Source organism: Coffea eugenioides, chromosome 8 (assembly GCF_003713205.1).
Source record: "Coffea eugenioides isolate CCC68of chromosome 8, Ceug_1.0, whole genome shotgun sequence".
NCBI lineage: Eukaryota > Viridiplantae > Streptophyta > Magnoliopsida > Gentianales > Rubiaceae > Coffea > Coffea eugenioides.
In genome coordinates, this window is record NC_040042.1 from 8,650,934 (window position 1) to 8,666,096 (window position 15,163).

The 15,163-nt window shown below is 37.4% G+C and overlaps 1 protein-coding gene across 1 annotated transcript; it reads left to right on the forward strand.

The window, feature by feature from the left end:
• Nucleotides 1-1,331: 1,331 nt before the first annotated feature.
• LOC113781019 (probable LRR receptor-like serine/threonine-protein kinase At1g06840) lies at nucleotides 1,332-13,127 on the forward strand. The gene is made up of 20 exons (XM_027326845.1): nucleotides 1,332-1,437; nucleotides 2,185-2,335; nucleotides 4,031-4,102; nucleotides 4,254-4,325; nucleotides 4,509-4,652; nucleotides 4,806-4,877; nucleotides 4,979-5,050; nucleotides 6,858-6,932; nucleotides 7,252-7,320; nucleotides 7,447-7,515; nucleotides 7,661-7,732; nucleotides 7,900-7,986; nucleotides 8,245-8,313; nucleotides 8,467-8,966; nucleotides 9,914-10,069; nucleotides 10,515-10,798; nucleotides 11,210-11,261; nucleotides 11,663-11,913; nucleotides 12,210-12,344; nucleotides 12,506-13,127. Exons 1-20 carry the CDS (start codon nucleotides 1,332-1,334, stop codon nucleotides 12,848-12,850), a joined length of 2,853 nt encoding a protein of 950 aa, XP_027182646.1. The 3' UTR covers nucleotides 12,851-13,127.
• The last annotated feature ends 2,036 nt before the right edge of the window (nucleotides 13,128-15,163 follow it).

Here is a 15,163-nt window from a genome sequence, read left to right on the forward strand (position 1 = left end):
GACAAGGATTGTTGCAAGGGGGAGGTATTGTGATGGAGTAGAGAAGCTATCTAAAGATGGAAGCAAGACTTATGCAGCAGGAACAAAGAAGGCGTGAATGTCAGAAGTAGAAAGGCGCAATCACTGGGCAAAACAGTTACAAAAGGCGTGAGTAAGCAGAAACCAGGAAGCAAGAACATAAAGGCGTGGATACCAAGAGCTGAAGGCGTGGACATTGGTTCAAGAGGTTGTCAAAAGCGTGGCCGACGAATCACGCCTTTCCTGGGGTTTCAGTTGTTCTAACAGAACTTCAAGCGCGGCAACTTGTAGATGCAACTTGCAGATGCAATAAGACACATGTTTTGCTTTTATTGGCCTAGTTAGTAATCTGTTAGGATTTGTTAGCTTTATAAGGAGGCCTCTCTGCTCAAGTAGCAGGCAGTTTTTGAAAATCATTCGTCCAGATTCATCTGAATTTGCTGAGGAGCATTTCCTCAATTTTCCCTCCCAAATCTTCCTTCAAATTCTTCCACCTTCTTAGCTAAATCCATTATCTCTGTTCTTGTAACACGTTACCAGAATTCAATTAATGAAAGCTGAAGTTCATTCGCTCACTATTTCATTGATTCATTGTTGACTGATTCCATCTCATTAAGCTTGATTTATTCTGCTTCATGCCAATTCTGGTTCCTCTGGTTTCTGGTCCATAACAGAAGGAAATTCGAAGTTGCCGGGAAGATGTCAAGGCGCTCATTCTCGTGAGGCAAATGGCCAATGGCCAATGTCTGGCGGGAAATAAATATCCCATTTGCAAGACGCGAGAAAGAGACTTCCCGAGATGAGTTCTGATGAATTAGTTAGGAATGCTTATTACTGATGGTATGTTCCAATCCAATAATTCATTAATTAAATGCATCCAAGCAAGAGTGCAAGACTTGGCCTTCTTCACATCGCGAGCGGTTGGGGTCAAAAGTCAGAATTTTCAACTGGGATGGACTCCGTCAGTATCGCCTCTCTGCCCTCTGGCCCTTCTCCAGGCACCAGTGATCATCAGACCCAACTGATAAAACAAAATCAGCTTACTGGGATTTCTTGGACTGCCCCAAAACACACCATAGGGTTCTCCGAATTTATTTGTTCAAGTTCCCAGAAGTTATTAGGCTAACATAATTGTTTTATTTTCTGGTTGAAGAATTGTTGTTTGTCTGTTTTTTTACCTCTCTTTGAAAGGATACTTGCAAATCATATTTAAATGAAATATCCCTTTTTTTTTCAAGGATAGCATTTGCATCTTTGACATATAAGAGATGTTGGACAACTGTGGACAAATGAATTTTCTTGGGATTACATCAATGCCCTGCTCACGAGTTTCGATACTAGGAGTGAGTGCGATTGCGGGGCTTTTCTGGGCTTTGCTTCTGGCGGGAGCAGATGGCCAAGTAACAGATCCTACAGAAGGTAATTTATCTACATGAAACTAAAACGGAGATCCATCTATGAATGGTTAAAGTTGTGCAGCTCTATTATGATGTCTAATGTTGTCTGCAAATAATGCATTGTGTAGAAAACTGTGCAGATGTATATGAAGCATTTTACAGCCGTATATGAGTCGTCATCAAGATGTATACGTACTGAATTTGTTATCAATTTCTGCATGATCAATTGATCTGACTCATGTTCACTGTAGACTATGAGAAGTTCAACTTGAGAGCTTCTGGGATTGTACATATTCTAATATATTTTGTTTCCACAAACACCGCATTTTTTTGATTAACCACACTTTGCTTGAATCATCCGTCATCTTAGTAATATAGAAAAGATTTTTAGTGACAACCGATCACGGATATGATATACTATGTGATATTAATTATTGAGCAGAGAGATTTCGAGGGAGTGTGCATATTCAAAACCTTTGGCTAATTGACATTTAGTCTGTTAATCAAATGAATAAGTAACATAATCATAATAGAACAACCGCAGGATGTTTACCATGCAAGAGGAATTTCGTTTAAGCATCTGCATTTCTATGCCATTTCTATACAGGAGCTTGCAGCAAAGTTTGTAGCTGTTGAAATTTAACTTGGAAAGATCCCAACAATTAAATTTATAAAATCCAAAAAAAGAAAAAGAAGAAGCTAATCTAACTTGCACAAATATTTCAGTTGCATGATGAAATCGTAACAAGATTTTGAATTCAACATGCAGTCAGAGCATTGCAGGCTATAAAGCTAAATTTGATTGATCCAAATGGGATTCTCAGTGGCTGGAGTAGAGGAGACCCATGTGTTTCAAATTGGAGAGGAGTCCTGTGCTTTGATAGACAAGTCGCTAATGGCTATCATCATGTCAGAGAATTGTATGATTTTATTCTTTCCCGAGCTTTATCTTTCCTCTGTTATTATTTTGTTGAACCTATATATTTGGATGCCAATTTCATATGTCTTACTATTTGTGTTTCACACAGAACCCTTGGTATTGTAATTTTATCATGCAGTAATTGCTTTCCAAAATATATCCTTCGTAGGTAAAACAATACAAATAATAGAACTGGATTTTGGCATAAAGCATACTTAGCATGAACGCATTCTTCAGGAATAAAGTACCGTATTTTGGCTGAAAATGACAGGCACGCACGCACATGTATGCACACTGCATATAGATATTACTTGTACTACAGAGTAGCATTTTTTTCTTTGTTGAGAGGACTACCGGAACAAAAAAGAACGGAGTTTATGGGAGGATTGCCATTTACCAGTGCTGAGTTTCAGATAGCTCATAACCATTCCTTGACCTTCAGGAGTGTGTGTAACCTACCAATCTCTAGGATACTTTGTTTGGCAACGGGAATTGCAGAATATATAGCTTAAGTTCTTTAGGTGTCTTATGTGAGCTGCTCTTCATGCCTATGGGCCACAAATGTTGACGAGTAAGTGTTGCACTTTTGTGCATATAACATTTGGAAATATGTGTTGAAGCTATGCCATGGGCCTTAATTGATGACTCTTTTGGGTTCGCAGCCTGGCCCCATGCCTGCAGTGTATTTTCATTGTAAATCAGTTGGTGGGTATACAATCCATGACAAGATGTTGGAGCAGCCTCCATGGTAGGGGAGGAGGACCGAGTTGGCAAGCCTAATCTTTAATTTTCTGTTCCATTAAACAACAATAGAAAGTACTTTAGGTAAACTATCTTTTTGATGCTTGGAAAATTTTTGATCAATTTGGCTCCTGGATATTCTTTGAGATATCGATGAATTAGTGATGAGGAACAGAAACAAAATGTTTGCATCTTTTGGGCTGTGTAAATGAAAGGTAAGATTCTGCGAAGGATGTGGGTGCATGGCATATGCTGCATTCTTTTTGGGGGCCCAATCCAAATTAGTAGACAGGAATTGACAATAACTATCCCGCCTGGTAAAGTTTTCAGTAACTTTCTTGGATTCAAAGATTTTTGGGGCTGATGTTTTTCTGAAACCTCTAATTGGAAACAAATTGTAGTAATGGTTTTGGTTGTAACGGAGCAGACCCCAGAATGGATAACCTAGATGAGATTTCTTATGTGAACAAATTTCTTGTGATCATTTACATGTATACGATGACAAGTATCCAGTGCATCATGTCTTGTGTATCAAGCAACAAAATGCAATATGCTGTAATTATGGTGCCTGTTATTATACTCTAAATTATGGAAAGTTTTCGTAGTGTTGAAAATGATGCTTGTAAGGAGCACTAACTTTCTCCTTTTGATAGTCTTGTACGTTGACAGAGGAAAGCATGTTTAGGGAAGTTATTTACCTGTATAAGATCTACATTCGCAAGATGCTCAATTTTTTTGCTGCTCTATGCATCTAAAATTGTTTTAAATTTCCAGAAAATCTTACAAATGTTTCCGTCCAAAAGTATCTTGCAATTGCTTGAACTCATATGCTTTAGTAATCATCTTAGAGAAGTTATGTGACATATCTAGTACTCACCTGGAAATGAAATTCTTTTTTTATATTTCATGTTGATTTAAAACTATATGATATTCAATGGTTTCTGTCTCTGAACAGGCATTTACTTAACCTGAACCTGTCAGGAAGCTTATCAGCTGAGGTTGGCCGTCTAGCTTACTTAAGGATACTGTAAGTTGGAGTTTCTTTTTGGAACTTGTTTGATGAAAATGCAAAATGATTCGTTTTCCAAGACAATTAATTTTGGGTTTTTTCATTGGGTCGCTGCAACTTTATTGTTCTTTTTTGTTTTATAAATGCGTGTTTCATGTTTGTTTTACAGCGATGTCATGTGGAATGCAATTGGTGGGTCAATACCCAAAGAGATAGGGAATATGACCAACTTAGAAATGCTGTAAGCTAACGCAGCTTTAGTTGAATGCTTCTATTCTCTAACAAATCTGTGGTATTTGTTGTTGTTTGTTTCTAGTTTAGTGCTATGATGGAATCAAATTTGTAATCACAAAACATTTTTTGTTTAACAAAAATAAGTATGCCACTTTTATCTGGCCTACCTGTAACTGTTCTCTTTTTACAGGCTCCTAAGTGGTAATCAATTCACTGGTTCCTTGCCTGAAGAGATTGGTTACCTTGAAAACTTGGAAAGGATACAAATTGACCAGAACCAGATATCTGGACAGTTACCTAAATCATTTTCAAACTTGAAGGTGGCAAAGCACCTGTGAGAAATTTTCTCTGTGTTTGCTTGTTCCAATTTCCCCTTTGGCCTCAAGTTTACTTTCATACTGCAGTGAAACTGGATCTGTCTTCTTGTTACTAGTTACTATAATCAGTAACTTCATTTCCTCTTGTTTGTTACGCTACACTCCAACAGCCACATGAATAACAACTCACTTAGCGGTCAAATCCCACCTGAGCTATCTAGAGTTCCGAGTCTTGTTCACCTGTGAGTAAGAAATTGAGTTTTTATTTGTTTATTTCTTTTATAATACATTTTGCACTAGATTATTTGAGATTTAGGAATTGTAAATGGCATATATTTTTCAGGTTACTGGATAATAACAATTTGTCAGGGTATCTACCACCGGATTTCTCCTTGCTTCCAAATTTGCTTATACTGTACGCTATCTTTCTTCATCACATATGTCACGTGAGTTCATTGTTATTGCTTTTATGTGTCTCTGTAACGCCTAATCTCAAATTACTCTGCTTGCACATTATCTTCATTTGCTCGGGTTATCTGATTTTGTTAAAAGAAGTTGCTCATCTGGATATCAAAAGTAGGCATTCTCAAAGAATGCATTCGCTTAATTTTGCAAGAGGAATAAAAGCAGGAAAAGGCAATCACAGGAGAAGTCTTGATGAGAGTATATACTTGTGTTGCAAACTTTTGATGGGAGAAATCACAGAGATCTGATAATTTCACATTCTAAGCAACGAGAACCTTGAAGTAATATTCCTAATCACCATAAGCAATGTGTGAATATGGCCCGAAAAAATGCCTGTCTTGTGATTGAAGCAGCTACTGCCTGTAGCATTTGGAACATCAAGTATTCCCATATGTTCATTTGCTTGCTAGTAGTTCATTTTCCTTTCAAATGGGCACATAAAACTCCCTACTTTTGCTTTGAAAATGCCAATACCCAAGCTCCTATCAGTTATGACAGAAGATGATCGACAGATCTAGTGGATGAAGTCACTCGGAGTAACACACTGTGCAAGGGAATCAACTTGAAATTAGCAGTATTTAGTGACATCTGGTATAGTGGTTAAGAAAACTCCAAGTGATAATATTTGCTCACTCGATGTGACTAAAAGTTTCTTTTGCTTGTACTTTCCAGGTATCCAAAGTCTGCTTGCTTTAGGAAGAGTTCGCCCTGTCTTTCAAAGTCCTTAAAGATGTGGACTTATAGATTTCAATAGCTTTCAATACAACTGTTCTGGAAAGTAGCATTTAGTACTTATAGTAGGATTTTGTAACTTTGGATAGATGTGGTCTTGAGTTGTGCAATGAAAATATATAACCTTTTAATGTCCAAGGTATGCATAAGAACTTAGAGATATAAATACAATTAAAACTTGAAATTGAAGGAAAAATCGTGTCACATATATTTCTTTAACGAAATGAACCGGTTTGAAGATGAGATACAATCTCCTTCAAGGCAAAGAAGGAAACCGGTTGCTGCTCCGTTTCCATGTGAAAACTTGGTGTGCTATGTTATATTTGTAAAGTGGAGTTCGGCAACAGAAAGAAGAATTAATTTCCTTTTCAGTTTAGAAAGGAAGGTGCAGATTACTTTCTAGATGGATTTTGCATTGTCTCATGGACAAATGACAAAATAGTATAAATAGGTTCAACAAGTCTACAAGAAATTAATGTTAGCGTCTAACTGACATTAGGATTTGAGCTAATTGCCTATGTATTCTTTATATAATGATAGCAGATTCAAACGATAGGGCGGAGACCTCAGGAGTAAATAGGTCTCAAATGCATCAACTTTTACCATTATTTGGCTTATTGGCTGCATTATGTTAGTAAATCCTGCATTCTAAGGAGGGTCTGTTGAATGTTCAATTGGATGTGGATCTTTTATTCTTGCAGTTGTGAATATTTTGAAGATGATTGAAATCGAGCTGGTTATGATATGTAATTGTGCAGTTTCAATTAAGTCCAATTTTTATTTCATTGAAAAAGCAAGACATCATAAGTTATTCATGTAGGCAAAGAAGTTTTTCATGGTTAAATCTATTTACTAGAGGGCACAAATGCTTTTGCAACTGAGCATATCGCACTAATAACTGCAACATTTAGTATGTCATGGAACTAATCAATTTTAGTTTTTTGTTTTAAAAACTCCAACAATGTGAATGCAATGATTTGTTTTGCCTCTATTTGCATCTAACTTTCTTTTCCTTCATGTTGTAGTCAAGTTGATAACAATAATTTCAGTGGGACTTCAATACCCGGTACTTACAAGAACCTCTCCCATGTATTGAAAATGTAAGTTTCAAAGGTCTTGCACATGATGCAGATGCTCATGATTTTGTTATAGTTAAAAAATGCCTGATCATGTAAAGCGTAAGGCATACGATGACTGTACCCATGGATGTGGATATGTGATAAAAGATATTCGATTTAATTTGGTATCCCATATTCTATGCAGTATACTCCTGCATCAAAAGAAATGTGGAATATTTCTTTTGATGAAAATTTTCCAGTCAATGGATGGAAAAAAGTTACATAGATTAGGAACTGCAGACATGTTGGAGAAATTTTTGAGCAAAGATTTGTAACAATTTAGATTTCCTGACTGTATCAGGAGTTTCCGGAACTGCAGCCTGCAAGGACCGATCCCAGACCTGAGCAACATGGTTAACCTTTTATATATGTAAGTCATCCTATGCTAGACACGCTGGTAGGTGAATGATCCACAGTTATATTTGGTCTCTAAATGTTCTTGCTTCATTACTTTGTTCGGAATTCCTATGCTGACTGATTTATACCTTCAACTCAGAGATTTCAGCTTTAATGGGCTAAGTGGATTTATGCCCCAAAGTAATATCTCTGGGAATATCACAACTATGTAAGCAAACTCTTTTGTCATTGTGGTGTTTAATAGAATAAAATTCCTGTTATATTGGTGTTTAGAAGTACTTACTCAGTTTCATGTTAATTATTGATTGTAACAATTCTTCCGCTTACCCACAGCTACTGTTTGCATGCTGCAGCGATCTATCACACAATGATCTTTCTGGAACTATTCCTATGAACTTGTCAGGTCTACCTTATTTGCAAAGATTGTAAGCATCTATTCATTCTTAAATCAGATATTGTGTTCCAAGAAAATGCTGCTGCTTAGTTTTTCCGTTCATGGTGTAATTCATATCCATTAGGTGTATTAATCTCTTTGGTGGAAACATGTATTAATTGGACTCAATCAATTAAGTGGACATTATTCATGTTGCAGGTCACTTGCAAACAATTTGTATAATGGTTCTGTACCATCAATTATTTGGCCAAATACGACTATGACTGGCAATGAAGCACTTACAATGTAAGTTCACAAACATTAGCAATCCATTTTCTTTATTACATCTCACCCTCAGGGGTAGGGCTATGCTCCTTCCATCCTCCAAAACATGGTTTGTATGGAAACACTGGTCTGCCATGTTGTCCTATAAAAAAAAGTTTAACTCAATATTATATATGTGTGTGTATATCTATATATTTGTCTGGATCACTCCTACTACATTAATATCAACAAGGGAGAAATTTTGTTTTACTTTAATTATGAATCTGTTTTGTGCTCCAGAGATCTGCAGAATAACAGGTTTTTAAATGTCTCCAGCAGACTTATTCTCCCTTCAAATGTCACGATGAGGTTTGTTAGTTGGATTACCTTCAGGACAATGAATTGTAGCTTAGAAGCAGCATTTTCACCCTGTACAAATGTTTAAAATATATTTTGGTCATTTATAAACCTTGCAATGTATCTTATGTTATTTTCCCGCTACTTGTTTCAATAAATTTCCAGGCTTAAAGGAAATCCTATGTGCGCAAATGTTACCTTAACCAAGTTCTGTGGAACTGAAGACGAAGATGCTGGGAATATCGTTAACTCAACAAACTCCAGTTTTTGCCCTCCTCAAGCTTGCCCAGCCCCTTATGAATTTGCACCAGCATCTCCTGTTCCTTGCTTGTGTGCTTTACCTCTCTATGTTGGTTATCGTTTGAAGAGTCCAGGTTTCCAAGATTTCCGGCCCTATATCCATCAGTTTGTGCTGCATCTAACCTCTGTTTTGCAACTAGAACTTTATCAGCTTTATATCAATTCAACTGCATGGGAAGAGGGCCCTCGACTGAGGATGTACTTGAAGATTTTTCCAGTATATGATAATATTTACTTGAACCTGTTCAGTAAGAGTGAAGTTCTTCGAATTCAGACAATGTTCACATCATGGGAGATTCCCGATGCTGATATTTTTGGTCCTTCGGAACTTCTAAACTTTACTATTCCGGAACCTTATGATGACGGTTTGTCTCCTATTCTGCGTGATATGGTATCATGGTTCATATTTGTTTTGACTTTTTGGGAGGGATGTGTCATTGAAACAAAGAAGCCATACAACTTATTATGTATGCTTTTAACTGTTAAAAAGCCCTGATATCCTTTTGAATTCTTTACCAGGTTAGTTGGACCAACCTCCGTTGAGGTTTACTGTAACTGCAGGACTTCCCTTCTTGTTTATAGAATTTTATTTACCACCACCTTTAAATTACATATCATGCTATAAAAGTTTTCATCAGTTGCTTCGTAATCTTGATGTCATTCAATAAACTAAAGAAATAGTAAGTTAAACAGAAACAGATGATATCAGATATCTCCCATAATCCCTGTTTTATGGTTCAATATCAGCAGGTAACTGTGATTTACACTTACATTAACCACAATGGTTTTGTACACCAAATGGAACAAAGTGAAACATGGTGCTAAGAAAATGTTGTTTTAGTCCACGTAAAAAGTAACTACATAATAAATATGACTGTCATAGGAAAGGAAGCCTATTGTAAGGATTTTGATTGTATCAGGCCATTGGTATATCATCGCAGGCATAAAGGCATCGGCACTTGATGCTGATTGTTCTCCACTCTACCGCATATAATGCAATTCTGATATATTAGTTAATAGTGGTTGTGGTACTTAAAAACTTAGAATTGTATAACCACAAGTTCCGAGACTTGTGCTTTTGGTTATCTTATGTGGTTGTAAGTTTAATTACAGTGTGAAAGTCTATTGGCCTTTCTATATGTCTCATGGTCTATTGACATTACTGAAATTGTGCATTTAATTTCATCACGGACAAGTTATTGATCCTGTTCAGGTCATTCAAAGAGGCAGGGGGACAAAGTACTTCATATCTGCATGTCCCCATAAATTTTGAAAAACTAGTCTAATCCTAAATTTTTCTTCTAACTTGCAGTAATTTCTCCTTCAGCTTCTGGTTTAAGCAAGGCTGCCATAGGCGGCATTGTTTCAGGGGCCATTGCTGCTGCAGCTATACTATGTGCTTGTATGCTGTGGCTTATCTTGAGATTCCGCAAGAGGAAACATCATGCAGTTTCAAAAGGACATAACTGTGAGTTTCCTATCGTTGGAGATTTTGGTGACAATACGAAGATTAAAGTTCATCATTGTTTCTTAGTGGTGGTGTATAAGGCAACTCCTGATAGCATGCCATTATGCAAGTATACGTTCAGTTGTTGATCGTACAACGAAGAAAAAGGATTGCTTTGAAGCTTGAAATATATCCTCTCCTTGAATTAGCCTATATTGTGCTAAAGTTAATTTTTAATCAATTGGTTAAAAAAACTGATTGATATGGCCTCCCTATGTTTCTTCCTTTAGTTCGGTATGTCCTGGAATACTGATTTGCATGCAATAAGGTTTATTTCTGCAATCACAAATCATGAAATTTAAAGGGGCTGTGTGGGTTGTTATACTTGTTAATTGACTGATAGGAGAAGAGTTTTATATGGTGGTTGAAATCTATCATTTTGTAATATTTCATGCTATACTTGCAGTGTCAAAGATCTCGGTCAAAATTGATGGTGTGAAAAAATTTTCTTACAAAGAAATGGCTCTTGCAACCAACAACTTTGATAGCTCTAGCCAAGTTGGACAAGGAGGGTATGGAAAAGTCTTTAAAGGCATTCTAGCTGATGGAAATATTGTTGCCATTAAGCGTGCTCAAGTGGGTTCAATGCAAGGTGAAAAGGAGTTCCTTACAGAAATAGAACTCCTATCAAGATTACATCATAGAAACTTGGTTTCTCTGATTGGATACTGCGATGAAGAAGGTGAACAGGTACCCGTAGAATATCACATTCAACATCAGCTAGGCTTTTTCAACTTTTCAGCACTGTAGTTCTTTTTTTACTTTTTCCAATTCTTTATGTTTTCTTTTTTTTTTTTTGTGGGGTCGGGGTGAGTGGGGGAGGAGGAACTAAGGCAATGATGGTTGCTTGAGGTGGATGTTTGACTTCTTGACGTAACACTTGAGGCTTGGACAGAGGATTTGCATTCCATTGTTGTGAAAATCAAGATTTTAGTACAATTCTACTAGGAAACCTATCAAAACACCGGGAGGGGGGGTTGCAGCAAGGAGCAACATCTTGCAATTTAAGCTCCTCAGCTGTACAAAACAGACTATATAGTTAAAATCACGTGTTCATGGATAATGATTATTTTCCCATGTTCATGGTGCTTTATGATGCAGATGTTGGTTTACGAATTCTTGTCTGATGGTACCTTGAGGGATCACCTGTCTGGTACTTTACGTCAACTGCCTTCTCAATTTTCTTCTGACTATTGATTGATTACTTATGCTTTTCTATTTCTTGATTGACATTTTCTTGCACAAAATTAGTCCTATGTGACCTAGTATGAACCCTCACTTATATTTACAATGAGGATGACACAATGGCACACCGCCAAGTGTGTGTTTGGGTTCTTCTTGATACAAATCGGAACATTTTGTTTCTTTGTTTTATATTTCTTCCTCTGGACCCGCTTAGGAGTAAGGGGGAGGTGAGTAGACAAAATTTGGATCCACAGGTCATAGAGTACTGAACTTATAGTTTATCTGAGTAGCAAATTACTTCAGCTGGTCATTCACATGCAATTTTAGGGGTTATTAATGTACAGTTGGTGTGTTGCTTGTATATCGCAGGCAAGTCTAAGGAGCCTCTTAGTTTCACTATGAGGTTGAGAATTGCGTTAGGTTCAGCTAAGGGAATCCTCTACCTACATACAGAAGCTAATCCTCCTATATTTCATCGAGATATCAAGGCAACAAACATACTATTAGACTCTGGCTTTACAGCTAAGGTTGCCGATTTTGGACTCTCACGGCTTGCTCCAATTCCTGATCTTGAAGGAACTGCTCCTGCTTATGTATCTACTGTTGTTAAGGGGACTCCGGTAAGCATGATCCAGTTAGCAGACGAGTTTTTTTTTTTTTTTTTGTGTGAACGAGAGCCATTATTAACATCTTCTTTCCCCCTTGGGAAGTCAATATCCAATTTTCTCTGATCTGTTTATTCTGTTCAAGTTCTGAATGTTATCATCCACCCTGTTGATGAAATAATATGCAATACATTGTCAATTCACATTCAAAGAGCTACCTGCTCCCTTTTGTAATCATGCAGTCAAATAAGAATAGGCAAGCATATATACTCCATTATAGATGTGATAACTCGAGGAGAATATCTTTGCAGGGTTACCTTGATCCAGACTATTTCCTGACTCGTAAGCTTACTGATAAAAGTGATGTTTATAGCCTGGGTGTGGTATTTCTGGAGCTGTTGACAGGAATGCCACCAATTGTACAGGGCAAAAACATTGTCCGTGAGGTAATTTCTCACACTTTTGTCGTCATAGGGTGAAAGTAACCAATATACTGATCACATATTCACATGCATATTCTAAGCCACTTGTTGATCATCCTCTTGAACTTCACCTTGTTGCGGCAGAGATGTCTCTCTTAACTGACTTTAAACAAAATATGAACCAGGTGAAGGATGCCTATAGTTCGGGTAGGATGATTTCGGTCATTGATAAGCATATAGGATCTCATCTCCCTGACTGTGTAGAGAAGTTCATGACTCTAGCTCTCAAGTGCTGTGAAGAAGAGACAGGGGCCCGACCTTCAATGGCAGAAGTGGTGAGAGAGCTTGAAGACATTTGGCTACTAATGCCAGAGCCTGAAGCTAAACTAGCAGAATCCTCTGCCACTAGCCCTGGAGGATATGCAATTTTATCTTCATCCGCTGCAACGAGAAATCCTCACACTTCCTCTGATGATTCCCTTGGCAGAGACCCTGGCAGTGAAGTAATCTCCACCCTCACACCTAGATGATCATTGACCTTGTATTTATATATTGCCCTCACCCTCCATGTAGGGAACTCATTTCTTTGGTATATGAGCAGGCATCTGAGTGCAGTTCTTTGTGTTTTTCATGCTAAACTTTGGCACAATGAATCAAAGCTCATTGTATTATAACTAGTTGATGCATAGATTGAGACGAAAGAAATCATGGCCTTGTATGATAGTTCATGCGGAGGATGTTATTTGCAAATTAGCTGCATGTATGTGATTCTCTTTTTAAGTAATACAAAAACCATGGTTGTATTAAGTTCAGAGTTGCATCGGTGACAGTTTTTCTAGTATTTCAAGCTCCAAGGTATCGAATGCTTTGACAATGATAGCAGAAGCCCTGTGTGTATCATTCCACTATGGTAGGTTGATAGGGTATAATTTGTTAGTATTTTTATTATTAATTTTCCCTTCTATCCCTGACAAATATTGTGTTAATTGCTGATATTTACTCATATTTGGTATTTGGAATCAATTTCAGGAATGAAACAGAAAACTACCAAAAAGGAGGGACTTTATGAAAAATATAGAGATTTCTAAGGGCTTCAATCCTTGGGCCCTTGAATTGGTGGGGGACCACAAGTTAGTGAAAGGCATTTGGTCATTTGGGCTTCAAAGAAAGCAACGTAGAGAGACTTGGAACAAGAAGTACTTGGGAGGCTTTGTCCACATGTGTGGGGACCACCTAGATAGCTTTTAGTCATTTTTCTTTTGTTGCTTTAAAAGGGGACAACGTACAGAAGCAAGGGATATATATCTAGGGCTTTAGTTTTAGTTTAGTTTTAGTTTAGTTTTAGTTTCTTTTCTTTCTTTCCTTAGACTGGCCTCTGACACACGCCAGGTGTTCGACAATATTCCCCAACGGGGAGATTTTCTCATGAGGCGTGGTTAAGCTTTTCTAGTCAAGGGGACAACTAAAGATTTGGTTCAACAATTACTGTGAGATCTAATTTATTTTAATTGCTTCCTTAATTTATTGGTATTTATATGTTTCCTGCTTTTAATTGCTATAGCTCGTGTGAGTGATTGAATAGATGCGCAATATTTAATTATTCATATAGGCTATTTTGCTAAATAGGGGTAATTGAATCCGTAATTGTTCGTTATCCCTATCTCGGTAGCAACTGGCGTAATTGGGTTTTTGACAGGGGAACATACGATCTAACTTAAACGAACCCTCGTAGCGTGTTTGTTAGTTAGGATTGGGCCTTTCTAATTATTAATGCAAATCTAGAAATTAAATCCTACGGTCGTACCTAGGGTTGTTTCCTGATTAGAGAAATAGTCAACGGTCGTACCTTGGCTATCGACAAATTAAGGAAGGGTTGGTTGTTTATCGCGTGCATGACAACTATAACTAATCTATTAATAAATGTGGAATTATCTGTGAATCAATGATCAGTGCCTGAATCATTTCTGAAGTGTACCCTTGGCTAGAGTTTCCCCAATCATTTCTTTTAATTAATTATTTTCTGCAGTTAATTTATTTAGTTAGCATTTAATCCAAAACCCCCCATACTTTGGACTCTAGAAGAAACGAATTGCCCCCAGTCCCTGTGGATTCGACCCTACTTACCGCTATATACAAAATCTGTATTTTTCTCGAGTAGGTATTTATTATTGCACAGGTTCGGCACCTGTCAATTTTTGGCGCCGTTGCCGGGGACTGGTGCCAGATTGATTTGTTTCTTTTTGAGTTCACCTTGTTTTTATTTTCAATTTATTTTTCTCTTATTTTTTTTATGGCTGCTAACATTCCATATTTTGATGATAGACTGGACTTTGTTCCTGAATGGGGTTATGAGAGTCATGTTTTTCCTAATGATCAATGGGCTGTTGCAAATTGTGGAACTTATTTTGACTCAGGTTATTCAACTGACACATGCCCCGCATTTCAAGACAATCTAAGTGCTCCAATTGATACTTTCGGAGATTTTCCACCCCAATATCAAATGCAGTATGACCCTTATTCAAACGGGTATGATCAAGGATGGTGGGATAATTCCAATTTTGATTATGCGACCGGACCAATGGATTTTCAACAGCAAGAGTCTCAGCAATCATCCTCCGTGTCAGGTATGTCTCTTGAAGAAATGATGGGATTACTAATTGCTAATACAAATCGATTTCATCAGGAGACACAAGCGAGTCTAAATCGATTTCATCAGAAGACACAAGCGAGCCTTCGCGACCTGGCGGATCAAATGCGTCAATTGACATCCAGGATAGAGCGATTAGCTTCTCACCGTGAAGAATTGCCCTCACAAATCAATATCAATCTTGAAGGAGATGAGA

What these genes read in the sequence shown, in the direction of transcription:
- LOC113781019 (XM_027326845.1), top strand. Translation starts at nt 1,332, where the DNA reads ATGCCCTGCTCACGAGTTTCGATACTAGGAGTGAGTGCGATTGCGGGG. An exon ending in TTGAAGGTGGCAAAGCACCT is followed by an intron (nt 4,653 to 4,805) that starts GTGAGAAATTTT and finishes ACACTCCAACAG; the next exon opens with CCACATGAATAACAACTCAC. An exon ending in AGTTTCAAAAGGACATAACT is followed by an intron (nt 10,070 to 10,514) that starts GTGAGTTTCCTA and finishes CTATACTTGCAG; the next exon opens with TGTCAAAGATCTCGGTCAAA.